We start from the raw sequence: 21,101 nt of genomic DNA on the forward strand, positions 1-21,101 counted from the left end.
TACCAGGAGGTTTTCAGATGTTCTCCCTGCCAGTTTTCAACTTCTTAAGTCCTATGTTACTGATGTACTTTCTTTACACAGTTGTTCTTTCCTGTTTAGGAATTATCTTGTTCCTTGAACTGAATTAGAATTTTTAAAATCTTACCCTCTTTCGCAAAGATTTCCCCTGTCTGTTGTTTGAATTATTTATCCTCTAAATTAAAAAATCTCTAGTGTTTCCAGAATTCACAGTAAACCAGTTATACAGAGAAATAGTCCTCCATGTTATCTGTGAAACTGATATTCTCAGGGGGCAGGATAACATTGATGTACCAGTGAGCTCTCATTCTTGGAACAGATTGTGACTGAAAGGAAGGGTTTAGCAGCTTTTCTAGTGCTTGGAAAGATGTCATATGTTTTTCTTTAGATCACTTTTTTTCCTGCTTCAGTTTCTCAAAGCAAGAACATCCTGCAAAAAATAAAAACATTTAGCATAGCTGGGGAAGTAATGGAGTACAGACAAAAGTAATTTCATAAATCCAAAATATTTATTGCTGACTGCAACTTTAAATATTGTTTTTTCTTAGTATGAAACAAACATATGTTCACAAATATCTTTGAAAACAACTGTGAGTATATAAATGACAACAAATTTGTGAGGAAGGATTCATATGTGTTTTGGGTTAATCTATTTGTTGTTTATGATGAAGGTGCACATACAACTTTAATCACTACTTAGAGACATGGTTCTCTGAGCATGACGTAGATAATAAAGAGAATTCCTTGTGCCAAACAGCTTACAATCTAAATCCATGTAATTTTTCTCAACATGCAATCAGGAAATGGAAATGCTATCATGGGAATTAACTGATCTGTCACACAGTACAAATAGCATAGTTACGTAAGACTGAATGGTTGGCAGATATTTATATGAGCATACTTTATGAACTAACTTATCAAATAATTTGGAATAATGCAGATAATTTGTAGGCACCCTTCCCATCTGATACTGAGCATTCTAAATATAGCTAGCAGACACAAGTTTAAAAACCAGGGATAACTGAGCCATTAGAAGTCAAGTGGGACACTTGAACACACTTTAAAAACCCCAGAAAACTGGAAATCTATGGACAAAAGTAAAGAGCGGTGAAAGTTAACAGCAAATTTCAAAAAGCATCTCAAGTAACTCCATCAAATATAGATGCAAGGTAAAAAAAAGAACAAAAACCCCAAATCACTGTCCTTTTTAAAAAATAAAGATAGATTGGTTAGCGACTAGCAGGTTGGCTAAGTAGTTGCTTTGTCTGTTTATACAGGGGAGGCAGATGGAGATCTGCTATATCTGGGATTGTTTCCCCAGAGGCAATAACAGGGAAGCTGGAAAATGTACAAGCATATAAGATATCTGGTTATAAAATGTCAGATTTCCTTAGAGGAACCAAAACTCGAGACATGCATACAGATGTGAATTTTAAATTGAGTAATGGAATCAATGAAGTTTCTAAAGTCTTAAAAAAATACTTGATCCAGAAACAACTCTAAAGAATTCCTTTATGGTAAAAAACAAACCAAAATCCCTCAATGAACAGGTGATAAACAAGGAATTGCATGCCAGTGGGAAAAACTCTAACAAAGCCTTTTGAAGAAAAGTTGTGAGAAAATACCAAAATCTCTTGGTAAGGGTCTGGAACATGGATTCAGGCACATAAGATCTTCATTCAGTCATCAGAGGGACTTTCTTCACCATACTTTTTCCATGCATAAAAGTTAGTGGTTAGATTTTTAGCTGTGTTTTATTAAAATTCTGTTTGTCAGGCCTTAATTTTGAAGACCACGGAAATAAGTGGATATCTTCAGGAAAAAAAAAACCAACACAAAACCAAACACCTCTCAAGTTTCTTCTTCTCAGGAACATGGTGACAAGGCTATTACTGTCTTGGAATGGGTAGGGTGCAAAGCAAACACAGAGGTTGCCCATATTCACTTAAAGCCAGTATGACTTTAGAGACTGGGGCAGCTACTCTGGGAAAGAAGATGTGTCGAGGTAATCACTTAGAAACATCTCCCATTATAAAAAAATTGGTTCTTAATGGAGGGGAAATAATTGAAATTACTGTACCTGTAGTTTCTGTGTCTACATGTGGTCTCCCAATTTCTGAAGTGTCTTTCACTGAAACACTTCTCAGCAAAGCTAACAGTTAATAGGTTACTACTGGAGAAGCCATTTAAGAAGTAGTCCTGGAAACACTTGGTTTATTTCCACAGACAGATACTTGTGTAATGTGCCTTGAGAGTATTTATTCTTGTTGTTATTCCTCGCATTATTTGCCATATGGGATCACCAGAAAGGCAAATCAACATTTGGAGCATTAGGATACTGTTTTCATATTTTGCATAGGCCACAAACAAACAAGAAGTCTGTAGTCATACCTCAGATGCCCTGTGGTGCTTAGAGACAGCTTATTTTTGAAATGGATTACAGTAAAACAATATTGAACCTTAATTCCCAAAAATGGTATAACAGTCAAATAGAGGAAGACTTCCTCGAAATAAATGGGAGGCTTTTCATATATATAAAAAATAGCTTAGTGTGGAGAACACAGCAGTTTCCTTGTTTGCTGGGGACAGAGAAAAATTTACTTACATTTCTGGCACTATGTCTCTTACAGCGTGAGTCACAAATGTGAGGGTTGCTTGAGGCTTCCCAGTGGTGACCTCTCCTCATGAAGTGATATCAAATGTCACCCAGATGTAATACTACTGTTCCCTTTTGTAGAAAATATTTCCCAGCTCTTGGGACATCCTGAATTGATGTTGGGTTGTAGGTATTCCTAAGAGGTTTGTTTGCATGCACCATTCTGCAAGGATCTAACTCTTTTCAGTGACAAACTTGTGTCGCATTAAACCTATGTTCAGTGACAGATGTTTTAGAAAAGCCATCTAAGTTTGTTTTGGTAGAGCCAAACTTAAAGTTCTGAAAAAACTGAAGTGATAAAATGCAATTCTAATTCATACTCAGCATGTTTTCCTCATACCCTGAATATTCTTACTTAGGATAAGATCCCACCTCTGTCTGGTTTTATATGTTGATTTATGCAGCTTTCCAGCAGAAATGCATCAAAAACCTCTCCTTTCCATGAGGTTCCTCTGAATTTACAGACCTGTTATCTCCTTCTAAGGTCTCCCTGGCTAAATGGTCTTCCTGTTGCTCAGACCACTTTTGAAGTTGTTTTGATATTCTACAACTATTCTGTAATTTCATAACTTCTAGTGTGTTTTCAGCATTTAATAGAGATGAAATGTGACACTTTGATAATACAGATCACAGGGCATTTTAAATTTCCAACCTTTCACACTTACACAATCTTCTAGACCACAGGATTGGATAGGGAGCTGGAGTCAAGAATGGTGAGTTACACAGTGGAAGACAACTGTGAAATGCATCATAAAGATGTGTACAACTGTGGGTTAAATGTTGCTGTTTCTGATGAGAACAGCCCTTTCAAAGACAGACCCAAGACATACTTTCGCATCAAGTGTTCGAAACCATATACAATTATCACCTGCCATTACATCTCTCTGTAGGAAGCTGATGGTTAGAACTCACTGAAATATCTTTTTTGTTTGGTTGTTTTGGTTTTTTTTGTTATCATGAGCCACTGAAATGTTCTTGTTCTGAAGAATGCTATAGCATTCACAGGGTTCTTACACATTTTCATATTAACAGCAAATATGGTGCATGATCGTTTGCAGACCACCTTTCTATTTGAGATTGAGTAACATCTCTGTGGCAACTACAACAGTTGCTTATGTAAGTAAAATAATACTGCCTGGATATAATATTCTTAGTTCTTTACAATAGGACTTGAAAGTTGGATATGAAGACAAAATTGGTGAGTTTTTGTCCAGTCAGAGATATTTTGAGATTTCCGAATATGTTTTGGAGACTGTTGTGCTAGGTTACTGCAAGTCTGTCTTGAAAAGGGCTAAAAGATAGACAAAAGATAATCAAATATGAAAATGTTTTCTATTGCTAATGTGCAGTCATACACGTATGTGTCTTTTCAAGATAATTAGTTTGATCAATTTATTGTCTGACTGATCCCAAACCCTGTCTGTGTATTTTTGGTGGTGGTGTTGTTTGTTGCTGAAGCAGTTGTATACACTCAAAATTCCTCTACCACTGGTCCAACACTCCCAGTCTCAGTAGTGGATTTGTCCTGCCATGCCATCTATTCTGCTGCTACAGATTCAGACAAGCTCAGGACTTCTGGGGGAAAAAAAAGTATGTGTCCTGTTTTCAGCTTCTCTTTCTCTCTGTAGGAGACCAGCAAATCTTTCAAAAACACTTAGGTATGCTTTAGAGTTCAGATTTCTTCGGAGCAAGAAGTTTGTGGTAGGTAAAACACCAGAAGAAGGGTTATATTCATGTTTTTATGGGATGATTAATTCAAACTTTCATAATTTCCTGTCCTGAATGCTAAAAGAACTTACTGAACATAAAACTGTAAACAAGGTATGATGCAATTCTTCACAGTATTAAGTATCACTGTCTTCTCCAAAATCTGAAATTAAAAGTTCAGCAGGAAGTTTTTCCTCTAAAGTTAAATGTTCTTGTTTTCCTTCCTGGAGAAGAATAGCAAAATAAATGCTGCAGGATTCCCCATGTTTGCATCACATTCTCCAGGAGCAGTGTTTTAAGTATAAAAGCTAACTCAAATTATAAAAATGCTGTAAAAATACTTATACTTAAGTTTGCATAGATTTTGGTGTTTCTACCATTATTATTTTTCTCTTAAGTACTTACAAAACCCGTCGTTTTCTAGTGTAATGTTTATCTTTAGGATACGGTTTTACGTTCTACAGAACAGAACTGCAGAATAGTGGCTATTGTTTTGAAGCCCTCACAGGTGGGCTGGCAAAGCCAGGGGGCTGGGAGGCTCGCTCGAGGTTTGTGTGAATTTAGGGAACAAAGCAAACCCTGACAACCTTTACTCCTTCCTGAAGGAGTAAGGAAAGCAGGAGATGCGGCGGTGTTCCAGCTGGGTGTTTGGGGATTGTTTCTCAATCAATGGGACGAGGCTGTGCTGCCTGTGGCACGCGAAGTCCCAGAGGCTCCGGGGAACACTGAGGTAACCGCGCCCGGCCGGCGCAGGGCTCGCCCGGAGCAAGCAGACGCACTGGGCTGGCGGAGGGCCCCCGCAGCCCCGCTCGCCTCAGCCGCGAGGCTCCGGCGCCGCCGCTCCCCCCTCAGGGCCCGGCCGCCGCCACAGGTGCCGCGGGCCGCCCCGCCCCCGGCGCGAGCGCGCAGGCTCCACCCGCCCGGCGACCCCGGCCCGCGCCCCACCTGAGCCCGCGGGCGGGGCGGGGGCCGGCCACGGACGGACAGAGAGACAGACAGAGACGGACAGAAGGACGGGCGCAGCGGGAGAGCCGCAGGGCTCTGGCGGAGTTGCTCCGCGCTCGCCTCGGTCCGACAGGAGGGGGGCTGCGGCTCACGCCCGCCTGCCGGTGCCGCGCTGCCTCCTTCCTTCCCTCCGGGCGGCAGCTGAGGTGAGGGGCGGGCGGCGCCAGGGGCGCGGAGGTGCTGGCGGGGACCTTGCTCAGCGTCACGGCGCGGGGCGAGCAGGGGATGCCCGGCCACGGGGCGCGGCCACAGCCGGAGCCCTGCGCAGCCCGCCCCCTCCGCGGCCGCCGCCGGGCAAACTTTGCCGGCCGGAGCCGCAAGTAGCGGGTCCCCGGGGTGTCCTCCTGCCCGGGCGGGGTGGGCACGGCGGGGGCTTATCGGCGTCTCCGCAGCATCGTTTGTTTGCAGAAAGGATAAAGCGCGTCTCTAAATAGGTCAGGGGCTTCGGCAGCGCCTGGGATTTGCGTAACGATTTTTGTTACGTGGGAAAGGTGCGGGGCTCCCGCTCCCGGGCTCCGAGGCTGCACCGAGCGCTGCTTTCCTGGCACACCGAGTGACTTTTTCTTAAAAAAAGTAGTTGCATGGGCACAGCTCGGCTTTCTCGTTTTTTAAAACCCGACGACTTCGGGAAAGTTGAATTTCTTCAGCAAAGGTGGAATTAACCCACATGAAGGAGTCATCCTTGATGAGCTAGTTACGCATGGTAAGTGTAAGTGCTTGGCAGCACGAGCCCGTGGACGGTGGTGGCATGCTTAAATGTTAAAGTTTATGTCCTGGTGACACTGTTTCAAAATATGTAGAGGAGATTTAGGTGCAGGATTGTATTTTCTGCAGCTACAGGCAAGAAATGCCCTTGTTTCAGAGGAATTGTCAGATTTTTTGTGCATATGTGAGGGCTTAGGTTTGTTTTCTCTTGTTTTGACCCCTGGTCAAACTTGGGAACTCTCTTCATGGGTTTCAAAGGTTGTGAGCGTGGGATTAGGTCTGTATTGTTAAGCTTGAGTGGAAAATCTATAAATGGAAAAGTTAGGGAAGTATGGCACTGTGAGCCTTTAGAAGTTTCAATAAATCTTCAGAACACACATTTAACTGCAGCTGTGGGAGGAGGGAGATGATAATTTTATTTCCCATACTGTCTGCTGCTGCTGTAGTGATGCCTTGGACAAAGTATAAAAATGATATGCAAAACAAATCCTCTGGCTGTCAAGAACCTGTATACTTTCTCATCTGAATGAAATGTAATATGAAACAGTAGTGCAGACCCCTGAAGTCGCTGGGGATGCGCCTGTGTGATTGCAGTAGGGGTGGATGGAGCAGTGCTGCTGCCGGTCCAGAACGAGAGGCAATGGCAGGATACTGGTGAGATGCCTAGGCTGGTGGATTCAGGGAGAACGTGCTCTTCGAAGCTTCTGCCTCTCGTGGCAGCATTGTGCTCTCCAGTGGATGCAGCCATCCCTTGCCCTGTTACTGCAATTCTTAAAACAAGGAAAAGGTGTCTCTTTGTGTAGTCCAGAGCTGATACTATGCTGGTGTGAATGGGTTATGCTGCTGCTTCTTTTCCGAAGAAGTAATATTGCTATTCCTTTCAATTCACCAGGTCAGTAGACTGCTTAGGGGGAGGGACAAGGTTTTTCTTCTGTTTCTAGAGTATTATTCTATAGTTACAAACTTTTTTCTGGTGTTTGGTCTTGCCAGATGGGTTTTCTGTGCCTCAGACCTTTTCCAGTGGATGGGAATTGATATGCTTGTATGAACTCTGAAGGCAGAAGATAAACCAGGAGTTATGAAACTGGTCACATTAATAACTCCTTTTTTTTTAATTGTTTGGCTGAACAATCCACAAGGTAGTAAGACATTAGAAAGGAAACAGTCCTCTTACAGGACATTTTCACTACGTTATCGAGGTGTTATACTTTTTTTTCCCAGTGAATTACATAAGGGATGCTTGGTTAAACCTAAAAATATTAACAAAAACTATCAGGTGTCAAGATGCTGTGCTGACTTGCCTCTTCCTGCACTAATGGGAGCTTTCCATTGCTCCTGTGCTCCCTCTGCTCTGCACCCTCTCTCACAAGGGATCAATGTATTCACACCAGCACCAATTTCTCTTAACTGACTCTTCTTCACTGTCTGCATCTTTTTTGTTTTTTCATCTTTCGGATTTCCTCAGCTAAGTTTTAATAGAGAGGATATCTTCCTCTCGAGTACAGTTGCTCAGAGATAAGTTGGTGTAAAAGCAGCAAAAGACCTTGTGGAAGATAATCTTTTGGGCAGTGTAGGCTTGTTAGTTAATTAGCTCTGGAAGTCCTAAGATTTTTGAACAGCAATGAGGATTACTGCATAAAACATAACAGATGCTTTACAGTTGTTGCAGTTTTTTCCCTTCAGGTTGTCACAAGGGATTGTGGTTTGAGAATATTTGCTCTCTGAGTTTGAGAATTTATGAAATGGGGCATTCATATTGTTTTCGAAATGAGCATATGGTACAGTTGTGATGGAACTGGAGTGCAAGGTTCTCTCTAGTGTACTGAAATATGCTGCAAAGCTCGGGTCATCTGTAGTTAATGGGAAGAAAAGATGACTTTGCAGTCTGAATAGCTTGCTTTCTGAAATTCTGCTCTCACTTTGTAATATGCCTTAAGCCCTTTGGAATTCTTTGAATGACAACTTGCAGCAGATAAATATTTTGGTTCTGTAACTTCTGTATTGCATTCAGAAAATTGTAGTACTTAATATATGTCACCCATCAGGATACAACTGTGGATGTTGTATCTTATGTGATCCTGAATTACCTCTGATGCAGTGAAGGTAGAGGCAGATGTTAAATGCCATAATACCCCAGTTAATAAAGGGGGAATTTCCCCAGATCCATAGAATGCACTTGCATATTTTATCCTCAGGCTGATGAATGTACAGCGAGTTGAAAGAATTACAGGAACTTCACTCTCCTGTGTGACTGTAACATCCCTCTGGCTGCATAGATTACTAGATTTTCACCACATACTCTGCTTGCCTAACTACAGATGCAGCTCAAATGTTGATTGAAGGGCTATTTTCTATTGTTATTTTCCCCACAAGTGTAAAAGGTAGAGGTTCTTTTCAAATGTAAAATTTGTCTTTTTACTGCAGTTTCACAGAGCATGCATAATCTTACAATAGGAAGTTTATGGTTTTCATTGTTTAACAAAAGCCAGTGATTTAAAAACAAAACATCTAAAACATTTTGAAAACTTGTGTGCTAAGGATTTTTGAAATGTTTTTTCACAAAATTAAGATGTTTTCTGACTTTATGTGATGCACAAAGCAAGCAGGGTAATTATGGCAAAAATTGTTTCTGCACTGTGCAGTCATTTGATGTCATTCTATATTGTTGGAGAAAGTGCTGCCAAAGAGTAGCTGGTATTCTAACAGAGTTCCATTCAGTGAGAGCACTGAGTATTATTAAGTAAGCATTGCTTAATTTATGTTATCAGTAGTACGTTGGTAAAAATAACAAAATACTTGCTAATTTGTTCTGGTATAATGTATCTTTTGGTGCTAGAAAATGAGGGTCTTAGTCTGTTTGCCACAAATAAACCTGTTTTTTCTGATGCCCTGCAATACATCACATTTCATGAAGTTGAGCTAATATTTCCAAGAATGATTAATCATGCCCATTAACTTACAAATTTGTATTGTTTCCTTTCTAAGTGATTGCTCTCCTCAGATCATCTGCAATAATTCTTTTGAATTTCTCAAATGTGAAGCTTAGATTCTTAACACATTGTGCATTTTGCATGCAACTGTGATTCTCCTTATATATTAGCTAAAGCTGACATTACTTTCTGTAAACATATTAATTGACATGTTAAAAATTCATTAGACAACATGAGCTTCCAAGGCTTGTAAAAATAGAAGCCTTGTAAACCAATCTAACTGTATCAGTGCAGCCCCAGTCCTTTGCTTATCAATATTGGTACCTTAACAATTTGCTGCTGCTGAACTACCAGACAGATCTTGTAATGACAGGTGATGCCAATACACAGTGAGGCATGTTATAACTGTGCTGTTTACGTTATTGATGATTGTTTGAATATGAGTGAGTTAACCTGTTAGGAAAGCACAGTTAATGCTTCATTCCTCAGTGAAATTATTCAATAAAACTTTGTTTATTGACAACAACTTTTTTTTGTTGTTGTTATTAAACATAAGGAATTTAAGAGGGGGCAGTAGCTAAACACGAGTACAAGCAGCAACTTTAGACAGCTGAATTCCTTTTTACCTCACTTTAGATATATAAATTCTTTGCAATTACATAGCCATCAAAATGTTTCACAAGTTTTAAAATGTGAGTTTGCGTGGAACACAGAAATGCCATTAAATAGGTTTCAGTTTTCAAATAGGTGAAATGCACTTTCTTCTCTTTCTTCTGTGGCAGAATGTGCAGGCTCTGCATAGTTATGCATCTTGGTTCACAGTTTTCTAGACCTGGTGATTTTGCTGTGTGACAGGATGATGGGTTGTGGTACTGGTAAAATGCTGCGATTCTGAAATATACTGGGCAGTTTTTCATTACTCTCTGCTTTCTTCTGGCAAACTGTTTGGTGCAGAGGTGCCAGTGCTGAAAATATGGCAAACTTGGGGCACACCTGTGGAGAAGTCAGTCATTCTGCATGTGTGGTAAGGTGATCTTGTCTTCTTGAGCACACTGATTTACATTGAGAGCTGTCTCACAGACTCTTCTTGCAAGCAAACCACAAGGCTCAAAGCCAGTCTGCTCTGTTATAGTATCCATTACTTGCACCTGTGTGGCAGGGAAAGTGATTCTGAAGACTAAGGTAAGTCTTGTGTGTAAAGGCAGACTGTGTAACTGCTTACTACAGGCACTGAAGAACAGTGACTGAAATGAGAGTGTTCAGGTCAGGAGAGCAAAGTAAAATTGACTTGAGGTGAAGCTTGAATTATATTGTGACTTTAAAAAGAAATTTTTCTTCACTTTGTTATTTATTTTTCTGTGTTGGGGTATATTTATGATTTATGAGGCTTTTGTTACATCATGGCAGTCAACCTGCCGCCCTTCTACAACTGGTGTGGTCTCATACTGAATAGTTCCTGAGTTAGTTATTGGTGACTGGTGTAGTGCTGATTCCTAGCAGACGATGTGCTCCACTGAATCTATAACACTTCTGAGCATTACTGAACTTGTAAGATCTAATGAGTTTATAGCATAAGTGGTTGTGACTGTAGGCCCTGTTGTTCTTTCTATATATACTTGTGCAGGTACCAGCAAATTAAACATATGGGAGCAGACTTTGTTTAACAACACATGGTGTTGTATTTTAATTTGATGTGTCTCAGTACATCCCATTTAGATATAGTAGAGTATCAGGTCTCCTTAGTCCTAATATAATTTGATACAAATTCAAAGATTCATTAGGTTAAGAATCAGTGATGTAGCAGGCAACATTAGTATGGCCTGCTTCAAAATGAAACACTGGAAAAAAGTTTAATGTGATTTTCATGTCATCTAGTTTACACTTTACAGTGTTCAATTGTATCTGTCATAATTTTGATTAAAAAGAAACTTGTTTTCCTAAGCCAGGGAAAAAAATTGAGCATAAAGACTCATTATCAAGGTGTATTCCAGAGAAGATGAATTTGGGTAAGATAGTAAGTAAACGCCCTCAAAGTTCTTACTCTGCCCTGTGCAGCAAGACTTTCAAAGAAGATGCAGGAACCTCCTAATGGGATTTTATAATGAAAATGCTAATAAAAGCTAGCAGAGGAGTACCTAGTCTCTTTCTTTGCATGACTGCATATGACCAAAAAAAGTAATTGCATAATCTTTCTTCCTCTGGCCAGCTGCTAATACCGGATGGCGAATCTTTGACTTGAAATTGCAAATGCATGTGCGTGCCTAGGTGCACTTCATCTTTCTGTTAAAATGAGATTATTTAATACGTTACAATTAAGAAAACCCCTTATAAATCTGCATAAAAACTTTGGAAAAAGATTTAGCCTTTGCCTGTTTCTGCAGTCTGTTGTGTGCAATGCAGGTGCAGTTTATGCCAGACAGATGCTTGGTAGATTGTGGGGTCTGTGCATAGTCAGTACCATGTTTGATGCTTATCTTGGTCCCTTGTTAATCAGAGAATAAGAATACCAATATTATAAACCTCAAATAGCATTATGAGAGCTTAAGACTTGTAAAGTTAAGAATTTGTAAATTAGGAAATGCTATACAACCTTAGCTGGGTCTGTTGGTGGGCATACAAGAGTAACTTGTTTTTCTCTCACCACACTTTGTGCACAGCATGGGTAATAAGTGCTTCAACAATAGTAAAAGAAGTTTTAAAAAATCTTTGCAACACTTCCATGATAGAAATAAAAGAGCATTCTCCTGACATAGGGGGAAACTTCAGCACACAGGGGGATCTTCAGCAGTGTTAAATGCCTGGGCTGAGTCTTGGGGTCTGGTACGTCAGCACTTGGAACGATGTAATGTGTGCTCACAGCAGAACTGTTGTCTTGAATGGCAGCAGGAGCATTCAGCACCTCCATAAACTGGAGCCTGCAGTTATCCACTCAGGCTCCCACAAAAGTCATGTGCTAGTAGTGAGTGATTTAAGCAACTTGTCAAACATTTCTAGCAGCTTGGTGGTGGAGCCCAGGCTGTGGATAGATTCTGCACTGCAGCATGTAAGTGCCTTAACAGTGAGAGAATCTTTCTCTCTTGCAGTCTCCTGCTTTTCTTACAATTTCTACAGCAAATGACATTGGGTTTTTTTCATAAGATAGCTGTTCTCATGACTTTGTTTGGCTTGACTAATCTTCAGTCTGTGAGGAGAGGGAAAATATGATCTTGTAATTTAAAGAGCCTATTAGTTGGGTTTCTTTAAAAAGAAACCTGTTCTGCTGTAAGGAATCATGGTAAATCTTGAATTTTTCATCAGTGAGTGCTTTTCAAATTGTTAAAACTAGAGCTTGGATTCTGGAGCTTCTGGAATGATTGAATAAATTTTGTGCTACTATGTGGAGTAGCATTAGAGGCTTGATGTGCTTTGTGTTTCGCTGGTACTTGCTTAGGTATTGTCAGATGCCACTCTGGAGAACTTCACATTCTTTTAGACAGGTGACATCAGAAGCAGGAGAACCTTACTGTCAGGTTTGATAGCTAAAATGGACTTACAACGCTCCTAATCCCATAAGTAATGTGAAAATACTAAGTACTCTAACATATGGGTAGGGATGTTTAGTGCTATATCCTTATTCTATATAAAATTAAACTGCTGAAAATTAATATATGTTCTCTGTACATGTCTAAAATAAATTTTAAAGATGGAAGTCATTCTTCTTTTAAAAATGTCTGAGACTGCTGAAGCTTTAGAGAATAAATCCCATGGGGAGTGGCTGAGGGAGCTGGGGTTGTTTAGCCTGGAGAAGAGGAGGCTCGAGGGAGACATTATCACTGTCTACAACTCCTTGTCAGGAGATTGTAGCCAGGTGGGGGTCAGTCTCTTCTCCCAGGTGACAGGAGGAGAGGAAATGGTGTCAAGCTGCACCTGGAGAGGTTCAGGTTGGACATCAGGGAGAATTTCTTCAGTGAAAGGGTAGTTAAGCACTGGAATGGGCTGCCCAGGGAGGTGGGGTCACCATCCTTGGAAGTGTTCAAGAAACAACTGGACACGGCATTTAGTGCTATGGTTTAGTGGACATGGGGATGTTTGGTCAAAGGTTGGACTCAATGACCTTGAAGGTCTTTCCCAACCTTAATGATACTCTGTCTCCAGGACTTTTACTGATCTAGATAAGACTAAGTCCACTATACTCAGGGACCCCTTCTCTACTGCAGGCAGGTGACAGATGCTCTGGAGCAAGTGATACTCCCGAAAGGCTAGACAAGAGCTGCCTACACTGACATTTTCTTTCTCTTTCAAACAGGTTTGAGAATTCATTTCAAGCAAACTCTGCTGTCTTTCCTTGGCATGTGGGTTAGTCTCACAATCTCACGAATGTTACAAAAGTAGCTTAAGAAACCAGACAATGGAGCTTTACAAACTTCAGCATCAGAGAAATTTGCATTGGTGATCAGCAATAACAAATTTTGACAGAAGTAATGTCAAAATCTGATTATGTTGTCAACTTCATAGTTTGGTTATATTGTCAACTATGTTAACTCAGTAGATTTGTTGCATCTCAATTGTCCCCATCATAATTGCAATTTATTATGTAACTCAAATAGGATGGGGCAGTGAGAGGTTGACAAGACAGGTGTGGTGTATTTCTTGTTTTTACTGCTTTCAGTGAATTTGCATTAGCCAATATTTCTACATATAACTTGGTGATGACTTGTTGTTGCAGTGTAAAAGATACAGAAAACCTGTGCCATTCAAGGAACCCCATGGACCACTCTTATGTGTTATTTGTAGTTCTTTGAAGCTTTTCACCTTTTTTTTCTTAACTGTAAATTAGAATATTGATCAAGTTTCTGTATCACAGTTTCTTAAGAAAGTATCTGACTTTTTTGTCTTCATTTTAGGTTGGACATCTAGATCTTGAGCAAGGATAGGAGAACTTCCTTCTTGTTCAGAGGGAGAGATTTATACTAACCTGATTTGGTGAATGTTTAAAAAAAAAAGGAAGCACACGCTGGCGTTAAACCCCAGATGACAAAATGCAGACCGGCTGCAGGGAGCCTGGGGCTGACAGGAGCGTGTGGGGTCTGTAATCTCTACGTGCAGCACCACGGCTGCTTCCTGCCTCATGCAGTTGATCAGAGGGGCTGTTTTGCCATGTGGTTGTGATAACTATGGGAATTGTCACAGGCAGTTAGGAGCCAACATCATGTTTCATGCTGAGCATGGGAGCTTGGCAGGTTTGCTTTTGTATGCTTCTACCATATAAATGCCTTTGTAATATCAACATGATGGTGTGGCTCATGTTTTTACAGAGCTGGAGATCACATTTTGTGTGATACTGAATCAAAGTTTTGAATGTTTCTGATTATGTATTTATATATATATATATATATATATGTTCTTGAATCTGTTCCTGTCATTTATTGTTGCTACTGTTGTATTGTTTCTTCCATCTTATGAGAACCCTCAAATTCCTTTGACATCAATGACTTTTTGCAAAAAACTGATTTCTTTTCAAATTTCTTATAAGGTTGAAGTAGCTGGCTGTGGGCCAAGAAGTAGTTTATGTTGTTTAAAAGGATCATTTCAGCTTGCATTTCCAAACAGACTAGTTTATAAAACTCAGCATTGCTGTTTTTTAAGAATTGTCAGAATGTCTCTAAAATGTTTGTTACAAGGATTTGTATTTCTTGTTTTTTCCATAAAGCCATAGGCAAAACTTAATTCACTTACCAGACTGCTGCCAAATGCTTCTCAGAATTAGTAGTGAAGATTAAAAACTTATTTGGCCAGCAACTCTCTGGGTTTCTTGGAACACCCCAGTAAAATATGAATCCCCTTATGGATGGTGCCCCATTTTAAATAAAAATTCTTTTGGGCCCCTTTTCCAGTCAGTGAAGTCTGAAATAAAAGTGTAGTTTTAAAAAATTCACATACCTGTTTTTCTTTTTTATTCAATAGAAAAAAAGAAGAATGCTCTTTAAAAATAAAGCTCACTCATCAAACTTGTGTATAATTTAGAATGCAAAAACATTTATTCTTCCTTTTTTTTTAAGGTATTTAATGGGAAACCACAGTTGGGAAAATGGGGTATAAGAGTAATCACTTGACTATTCCTTGCAGTTACACATTGGGACTGATGAATATGTATATTTTTTAAAGAAATGTATATTGGTAATGATTACTTTGAGATTCATTCTCTTGCATTTGATGAATTGCTTTAGTAGCTACAATTATTAGATCTCTAAAAAGAGGGTGAAGAAGGAATAAGAATTGAACATATATCTGCATATATCTGTTCAATTAAGTCTTTTAGAAAAAAAGCTCTTGGAATTAGAGGATCATCCCTGTGCTCTGTTTTTATATGGCTTTGGTGTAACAAGTTTCTTACCTAGATGCTCTAGATGTCACAGTAACATGCATATTTAAAAGCCCTTTTGGGTTTTTAGATATGTTTCAGTTAACATGTCTGCATCCGATTTAACCCTTCAAAGAAGAACTTTTACAACATAATTGCATTGACTGAGAAATCTGGTATCCGGAAGTAGATTTTTTTTTTTTTTCTCAAATGAGTATTGCCTTAATTGGTAAAGGAATTCTCTAAATAGCCTGAAGTGTTTGCACTGAAGTTTAAGGGCTAGATTTTGATACATTTGATTAATACTTTGCCTAAGTGTATGTAGAGATTTCCTGGGTTGTGAATTTCTGTCTTCAGAAGCATAAGAGTTTATTCTAGTAAGAAAAAGAGTGAAGTAAGTTGAAAGACTATACAAGACTGTGCTGCAATACAAGACAGAATGATCTGTTATTAAAAAGGAAAAAAAAAGGTGAGTCAGGGTTTCATGGCGCTTCCCTGCTAGGAAATTAAATATTGATAGGTAGCATTGCTCAGCTCTTAGATAAAATACCTATCTGCTGGAAATGTCTTTTAATATTTTACAATATATTATACAAAATATGGCCAATTTTAGAGTTCCCTGATATGCAACAATGCAAAATTTTATGGTTAGCTGACTCTTTAATTAGCTCTCATTCTGTCTCATATGATTTATAGCTACATGACTCCTATGTAAAAATGATACATGACTTAATGAAGCAGAAAGTCACAATGGGTTCACACCTCTAGTTGTTTAATGGTTTCCTGGAGGTAGGGGAATTGTTATGTTGCAGAAGAAGAAGCTGTAAGCATCTCCTTGTATATTATGGCAAGAATGTAAAAGTCCATGTTGCTGTGACTTACAGTTGTTTGCCTCCCTGTCACATATAAAATTCATTTGAGTGAGGGAGGGAGGGAGGGAATGTGGCTCTTCCATAAAGCATAAAAGTAGCGGGTAAGGTGAGAAATGCAGATGTAATCTTTCTTGCTCAAGCTTAGTGTAGTGCAGCTGTTTGATGTATTTGGAATCTAACTTTTTCTTGATCCTAGAGAAATAGTGTTTCAGTGAGATTTAATTTCAATAATGGGCTATTTGGGGAAGTTTCTTCCAAATGGCTACTTTGACCATACAAGTAACTTTTTTGAAGAAAGAGGTGATTTTTGCTGTGTTACTCTTACACCTGAAGTTTCTCTAATTATGCTTCTGTTAGTTTCACATATTTGTCCTTAGAGCATCTTTGATACAGGGGTTCTGATTTTCTCAATTCCAATACTGTAAATTCAAATTAGTTAATTCTGGGTTCTTAGTAGTTTAAGTGGTCTAAGCATGTCTTCTTTAATGGAAAGGGGAAAAGAATCAGGGATATCAGAGAAATGAACAGCCTTCAGCCTTGTTTGGATCTCCAGAATCAATATGGTTTCTATTTGGGGCAGCAGCTTTCAGTAATTTCTATGGGGAACCCTCTGAAATGAAGTGGAATTAAGCCTTTTTTTTGTACTGTGCAGCTGTATGGTAAATGTTAAAGAATTACCACCTTCTGCCAAGAGTACAGTAACATTACAGGTATGTTCTGGCACCAGTGTCTGACACAAACACACATTTATTTCTGAATGTGTCGTGATCTATATCCATTTCCTACATATTTCAGGAAGTGACCATTCCTTATTTAGCTTATGGTCCTATCTCTATGGAGCCACAAAGGCTAGGGCCTTTCCTGGCTTGCATCTGAGGGTTGGGGTTTGCCCCTAGAGTTTTGTAGATACATCTCCCTTCCCTCCTTCCCTCCCTCTTTCTCTTTCTTTTTTTCTTCTTATTTTTTTTCCCCTCTTGTGAAGTTTGGACTTACTGTTACTAATCTGCAAGAACTGTGTGGTAACTTTCCAGTTTATATATGAACTACTGAGTTTGTAAGTGAACACCTACTCCCCTGATGGGAGATACAGTTTCCAAAATAAATTGTGGGGTTTACAAAGAGTAATGTTTTGCTCTTGCCAGGTGTTTATTGATTAATTAAGGATTTGTAGAATTTACAAGTTCTTCCTTCAAATATCTGGTTACATTCTCAAATTCATAAAAATTTTTTTAGTGTTTCTGGACTTCAAAGTCTCTTCTGGAACCAGCAGTCTTTGGGACAGCTGGTCCAGGAATTTTTAGATATTTGGGGAAAAAATAACCACACTCCCCCTCTTCCCAGTCTCCTCTAAGCACTGGCAGTGGCTCTAATTGTGCAAGTGGGCTGTGCAATTGTTGCATTTGGCTTTTGGACTCTCACATAATCCTTTTAAATGTCGGTAGAAGAGAAAATGTGCTTTTCTGTTTTACAATTGCAGTTTGTGCTTACTTTACGTTTACAGTTAAACACAAATACAGTATTCAAGGAAATGCAACTTTATGAGGTTGTGGTAGAGTTTGAGAAATTAGTGAAAAGCAAAGATTACTGCTCTTGGAAAGGTAGATCAGTCCTCTGTATTTGGTAGTGTGTTAAGTTATAATTTCAGAAGTGAATTATAGAAGCTTTCCCAGCACTCATGAAATTGTAACTTCTGGGAAATCTCAAAGAAGCTGTGGTTTCTGCTGGACCTTTCAAGGTGACTGTTTTGTCATATATAATGGCGATCTTGCTCAAAGTACAAGGAACGTCGGAAGGGCCATTTTCAGAGTAGTGTAGAGAGTACACATGCCATTCACTGAATAATCCTGGAAGTACTCGCTGCCAGAATGGAAAATTTCATAGTGCAATGCCCCGCATGCCCTATGGTCTATGTTCTCACTCCTCTCAAATCTGGCTGGAGGCTTTTTAAAGGATTTTGTGTCAGCGTGTGACTCTGTTGTAAACCAGAATTTTGGCGGTGGTGGTGGTTGTGGTGGTTCCCGATTCTGTGTGTGTATGTGTGTGAGCTCACTCATCACCACGAGGTAGGCTGAGGTCACCTACTGGGAGCAGCCCTGTCTGTGAATGAGGGCACACTAAGAAAGTGAACTTTGGCCTAGTTAATGAGCTAAACTAGAAAGAGTTTTACTTAATATGAAATACAAGCACCTGTGTTGAGGTATTTTAAGTAAACATGTTCATATTCGTGTAAGTTAATAGCTGCAGATGCTATTAAAATCATCCAGCATCTGTTTTTCTTTGGGAATGTTTTATCCAATCCCGAGTCATCCTGCCTTAACTTTGAATATGACCAATTCTGTTTTACAAAGTGGTATGTTTTGTAGGCATTTTTGTAGGTAAGAAATACATATGTTGGTAAATATGTGAATATAAAATGGTGACACTTTATTTAAAGGTGTTTGCATACTTGCTGTCACCATGAGGTTATTACTGAACTATTCAACTGTTTTTATTCCTAACTCTGGCATTTTTTTGAGGTACAGATGTACTTGATGTACTTGGCTGCAATCATGCATGTGTGGGGTCTCTCGTTTTCTAGGGACATTGTCGCACACTCACTGATCCACCTGTGTAGAAGCATTTGTGAGATCAGAGCCTAAGCATATTACTGCTAAATGTAATTAGATGCTAGACTCACACTGGAGCGCAACTGCTTCCAAGTGTCACCCAAGATTAACTGAAGAACAGGAATGGTTGAAGACATTTTAACTACTGAATACTTGGAAAACCATTCTGAGGAGGCAGACTTTTAAAATTGATACCTGAGGACTGTGAGCCATTACTGAACGTGTAACTCCTTACTGAAAAATTAGTTTTAAAATGTTCCTCTTTGCTTAGTCTTATTTAATTTTTTTTTTCCCTGTGAAATAGTTCGATCAAAAAGTGGTATCTATGTATTAGCATATTGATTGTTTTGCTGCTGATTTTGCTGAGTGGTGGTGTCTGCTAAAAAAATCTTTCTTCTTTGTTTGTATAAGAAATTTGAAATGAGTATCTAAAAGGCAAGGTCAGTATGATCAAATCAAGTATTTCCCAACTTGAATGAAATATTGTATTAAAATGGCAAATAATGGATGCCATAGTGGCACTGTTTAGGCTTGCTATGTTTTAGGAACCTTGGGATTAGTGTTTATCTGTCCCATAAAGGACACAAATCATTTAGATTAGAAGTAATCTGATTGTATTGAAGTACAAATTATAGCACAAAGGCCATTCAAGTGGGTTAAGTGACCAGGGTTGGTAAACACCATATGACTGCTGATTGGTCGATGAAAGAGTATTAACTGAAAGATAATGATGGATTTTAATCCAAATCTCTAAAGCACAACAGCTGTAGTTCCCAAATGAGTTCACTCACTGACAGTTTTAGGACACCGATTTATTTTTTCCTATTTCTCTTGCACAACAATTACTTTGAAATATAACTTATTTTTCCTGTATAGGATATAGCTATTCCACACAGCTTTCTTTGGTTAGATTTCTGTTCTACTTTCAGTGAATTCATTACAATTTTTCTGCATTTTACATTGGAGAAATTTTATTTCAGTGTTCTGCAATATGCTAAGGTAAATTGTTTGGGTGATGTGATTTAGGACATTCAGCTGATGTTCTTTCTTTTCATGTCTTTTTATGAACATGGTATGAAGTCTAGTTAAGTACTAAAAAAAAGGCAAACTAGTATTCCATATGAGCTTGTTTCCAGAATGTTTAATGATGTTAATGCCTAATGCTTATCACTGATAATAAATTATCTGAATTTGTGTAGTGTTTTTTATTTCAGAGTGCCTATATGTGGTTTAAAAACGGAAAGTGCATTGCATAAAAATTATATGATACAATAAAAATCTTATGATATCTTAAGAGTGAGAAGTGGCAGCTGTTTATTTCTACAATGTAACATTGTTTAGGATGTGAAATGAAAAATGTAGGCAGACTGTATGTATTAATGATTTCAGTGTTGGGGCAATACTACCTTTTTTTAGGTTGTTGCAATAAGAACTTGGTGGGAAAGTTTCACATTCTCTCAAGTTTTCCCTCCAAATTTGTGCTTGCCCTAAAGTCAGCATGTTCATTAAAAAAAATCAGATTAATGTCTTCAAAAAGAAAGTAATTTAACTTTGTGGTTTCCTGGTCCATCTGTCTACTTGATTTTGGGAGGTCAACAAGAGACCAGATGAAGTGGTACTTAATAATTGTTTACAGTCTAAATGGTCAGACACATGAAAAATAGTTAAAGTCTTTCAGAATGATACTGTTTCATCTTGTCTGTCTATGTATCTAAAAAAATGTGTGTGATAAAACCATTCCTTTATTGTTATTCAGGATTTATTCAGATAATCTCTATGATATGCCGTCATGCCAGGAGTAGGCATTGGATCAGCCTGTGTACTGTCCCTACAGATTGTTTTGAGAGCAAAAATGGAGTCATTAGTACCTAGGTCATGTTTTTTCCTTTTGATGTAGGCATGCCTAATGCTATAAATAGTGTAAGTAGGTATGGAACTTCTCATTTGGATTAGTATAATTCAAAATGCAGTTAGGAAAACTGCCTGATAAAGAAGTTATTGGTAAAGACCTTTGCAAAATTGGGAGGATATTGGTCACTTCATGCTGAAAGGAGACCTCAAATGCAATTACATTGCAGCAGCCTGAAATGCTGTTAGAAAATAATGATAAAAAATTTGTGACCTACCTGTACTTGGTTTTGAGCCTATGAAGTCTATTAATTTGTTTTCTTATAAATATAATAGGTACTGCTTAGGTATTATAACACAGTAAATTTCTCCCTGAAAAGCTGCATAAAACAAATTTCCAATAAATGGTAACTA

The 21,101-nt window shown here is 38.8% G+C and overlaps 1 protein-coding gene across 3 annotated transcripts in view; it reads left to right on the plus strand.

The window, feature by feature from the left end:
- Nucleotides 1-5,310: 5,310 nt before the first annotated feature.
- The window catches only part of ZNF385B (zinc finger protein 385B), a 165,792-nt gene continuing 150,001 nt past the window's right edge, over nt 5,311-21,101 (plus strand). Inside the window, exon 1 of one of the 3 annotated variants that reach the window (XM_048309873.1) lies at nt 5,311-5,532. Coding sequence is in view for 1 of the 3 variants with exons in the window: in XM_048309871.1 (XP_048165828.1) it covers nt 6,929-6,983 (55 nt within the window). In the remaining 2 variants the exon portion in view is untranslated. Of the gene's footprint in view, nt 5,533-5,669; nt 6,090-6,895; nt 6,984-21,101 lie in introns of those variants that run through there. The other 2 variants (XM_048309872.1, XM_048309871.1) reach the window with 2 other exon arrangements.

Source organism: Corvus hawaiiensis, chromosome 7, assembly GCF_020740725.1.
Source record: "Corvus hawaiiensis isolate bCorHaw1 chromosome 7, bCorHaw1.pri.cur, whole genome shotgun sequence".
Taxonomy (NCBI): Eukaryota; Metazoa; Chordata; class Aves; order Passeriformes; family Corvidae; genus Corvus; species Corvus hawaiiensis.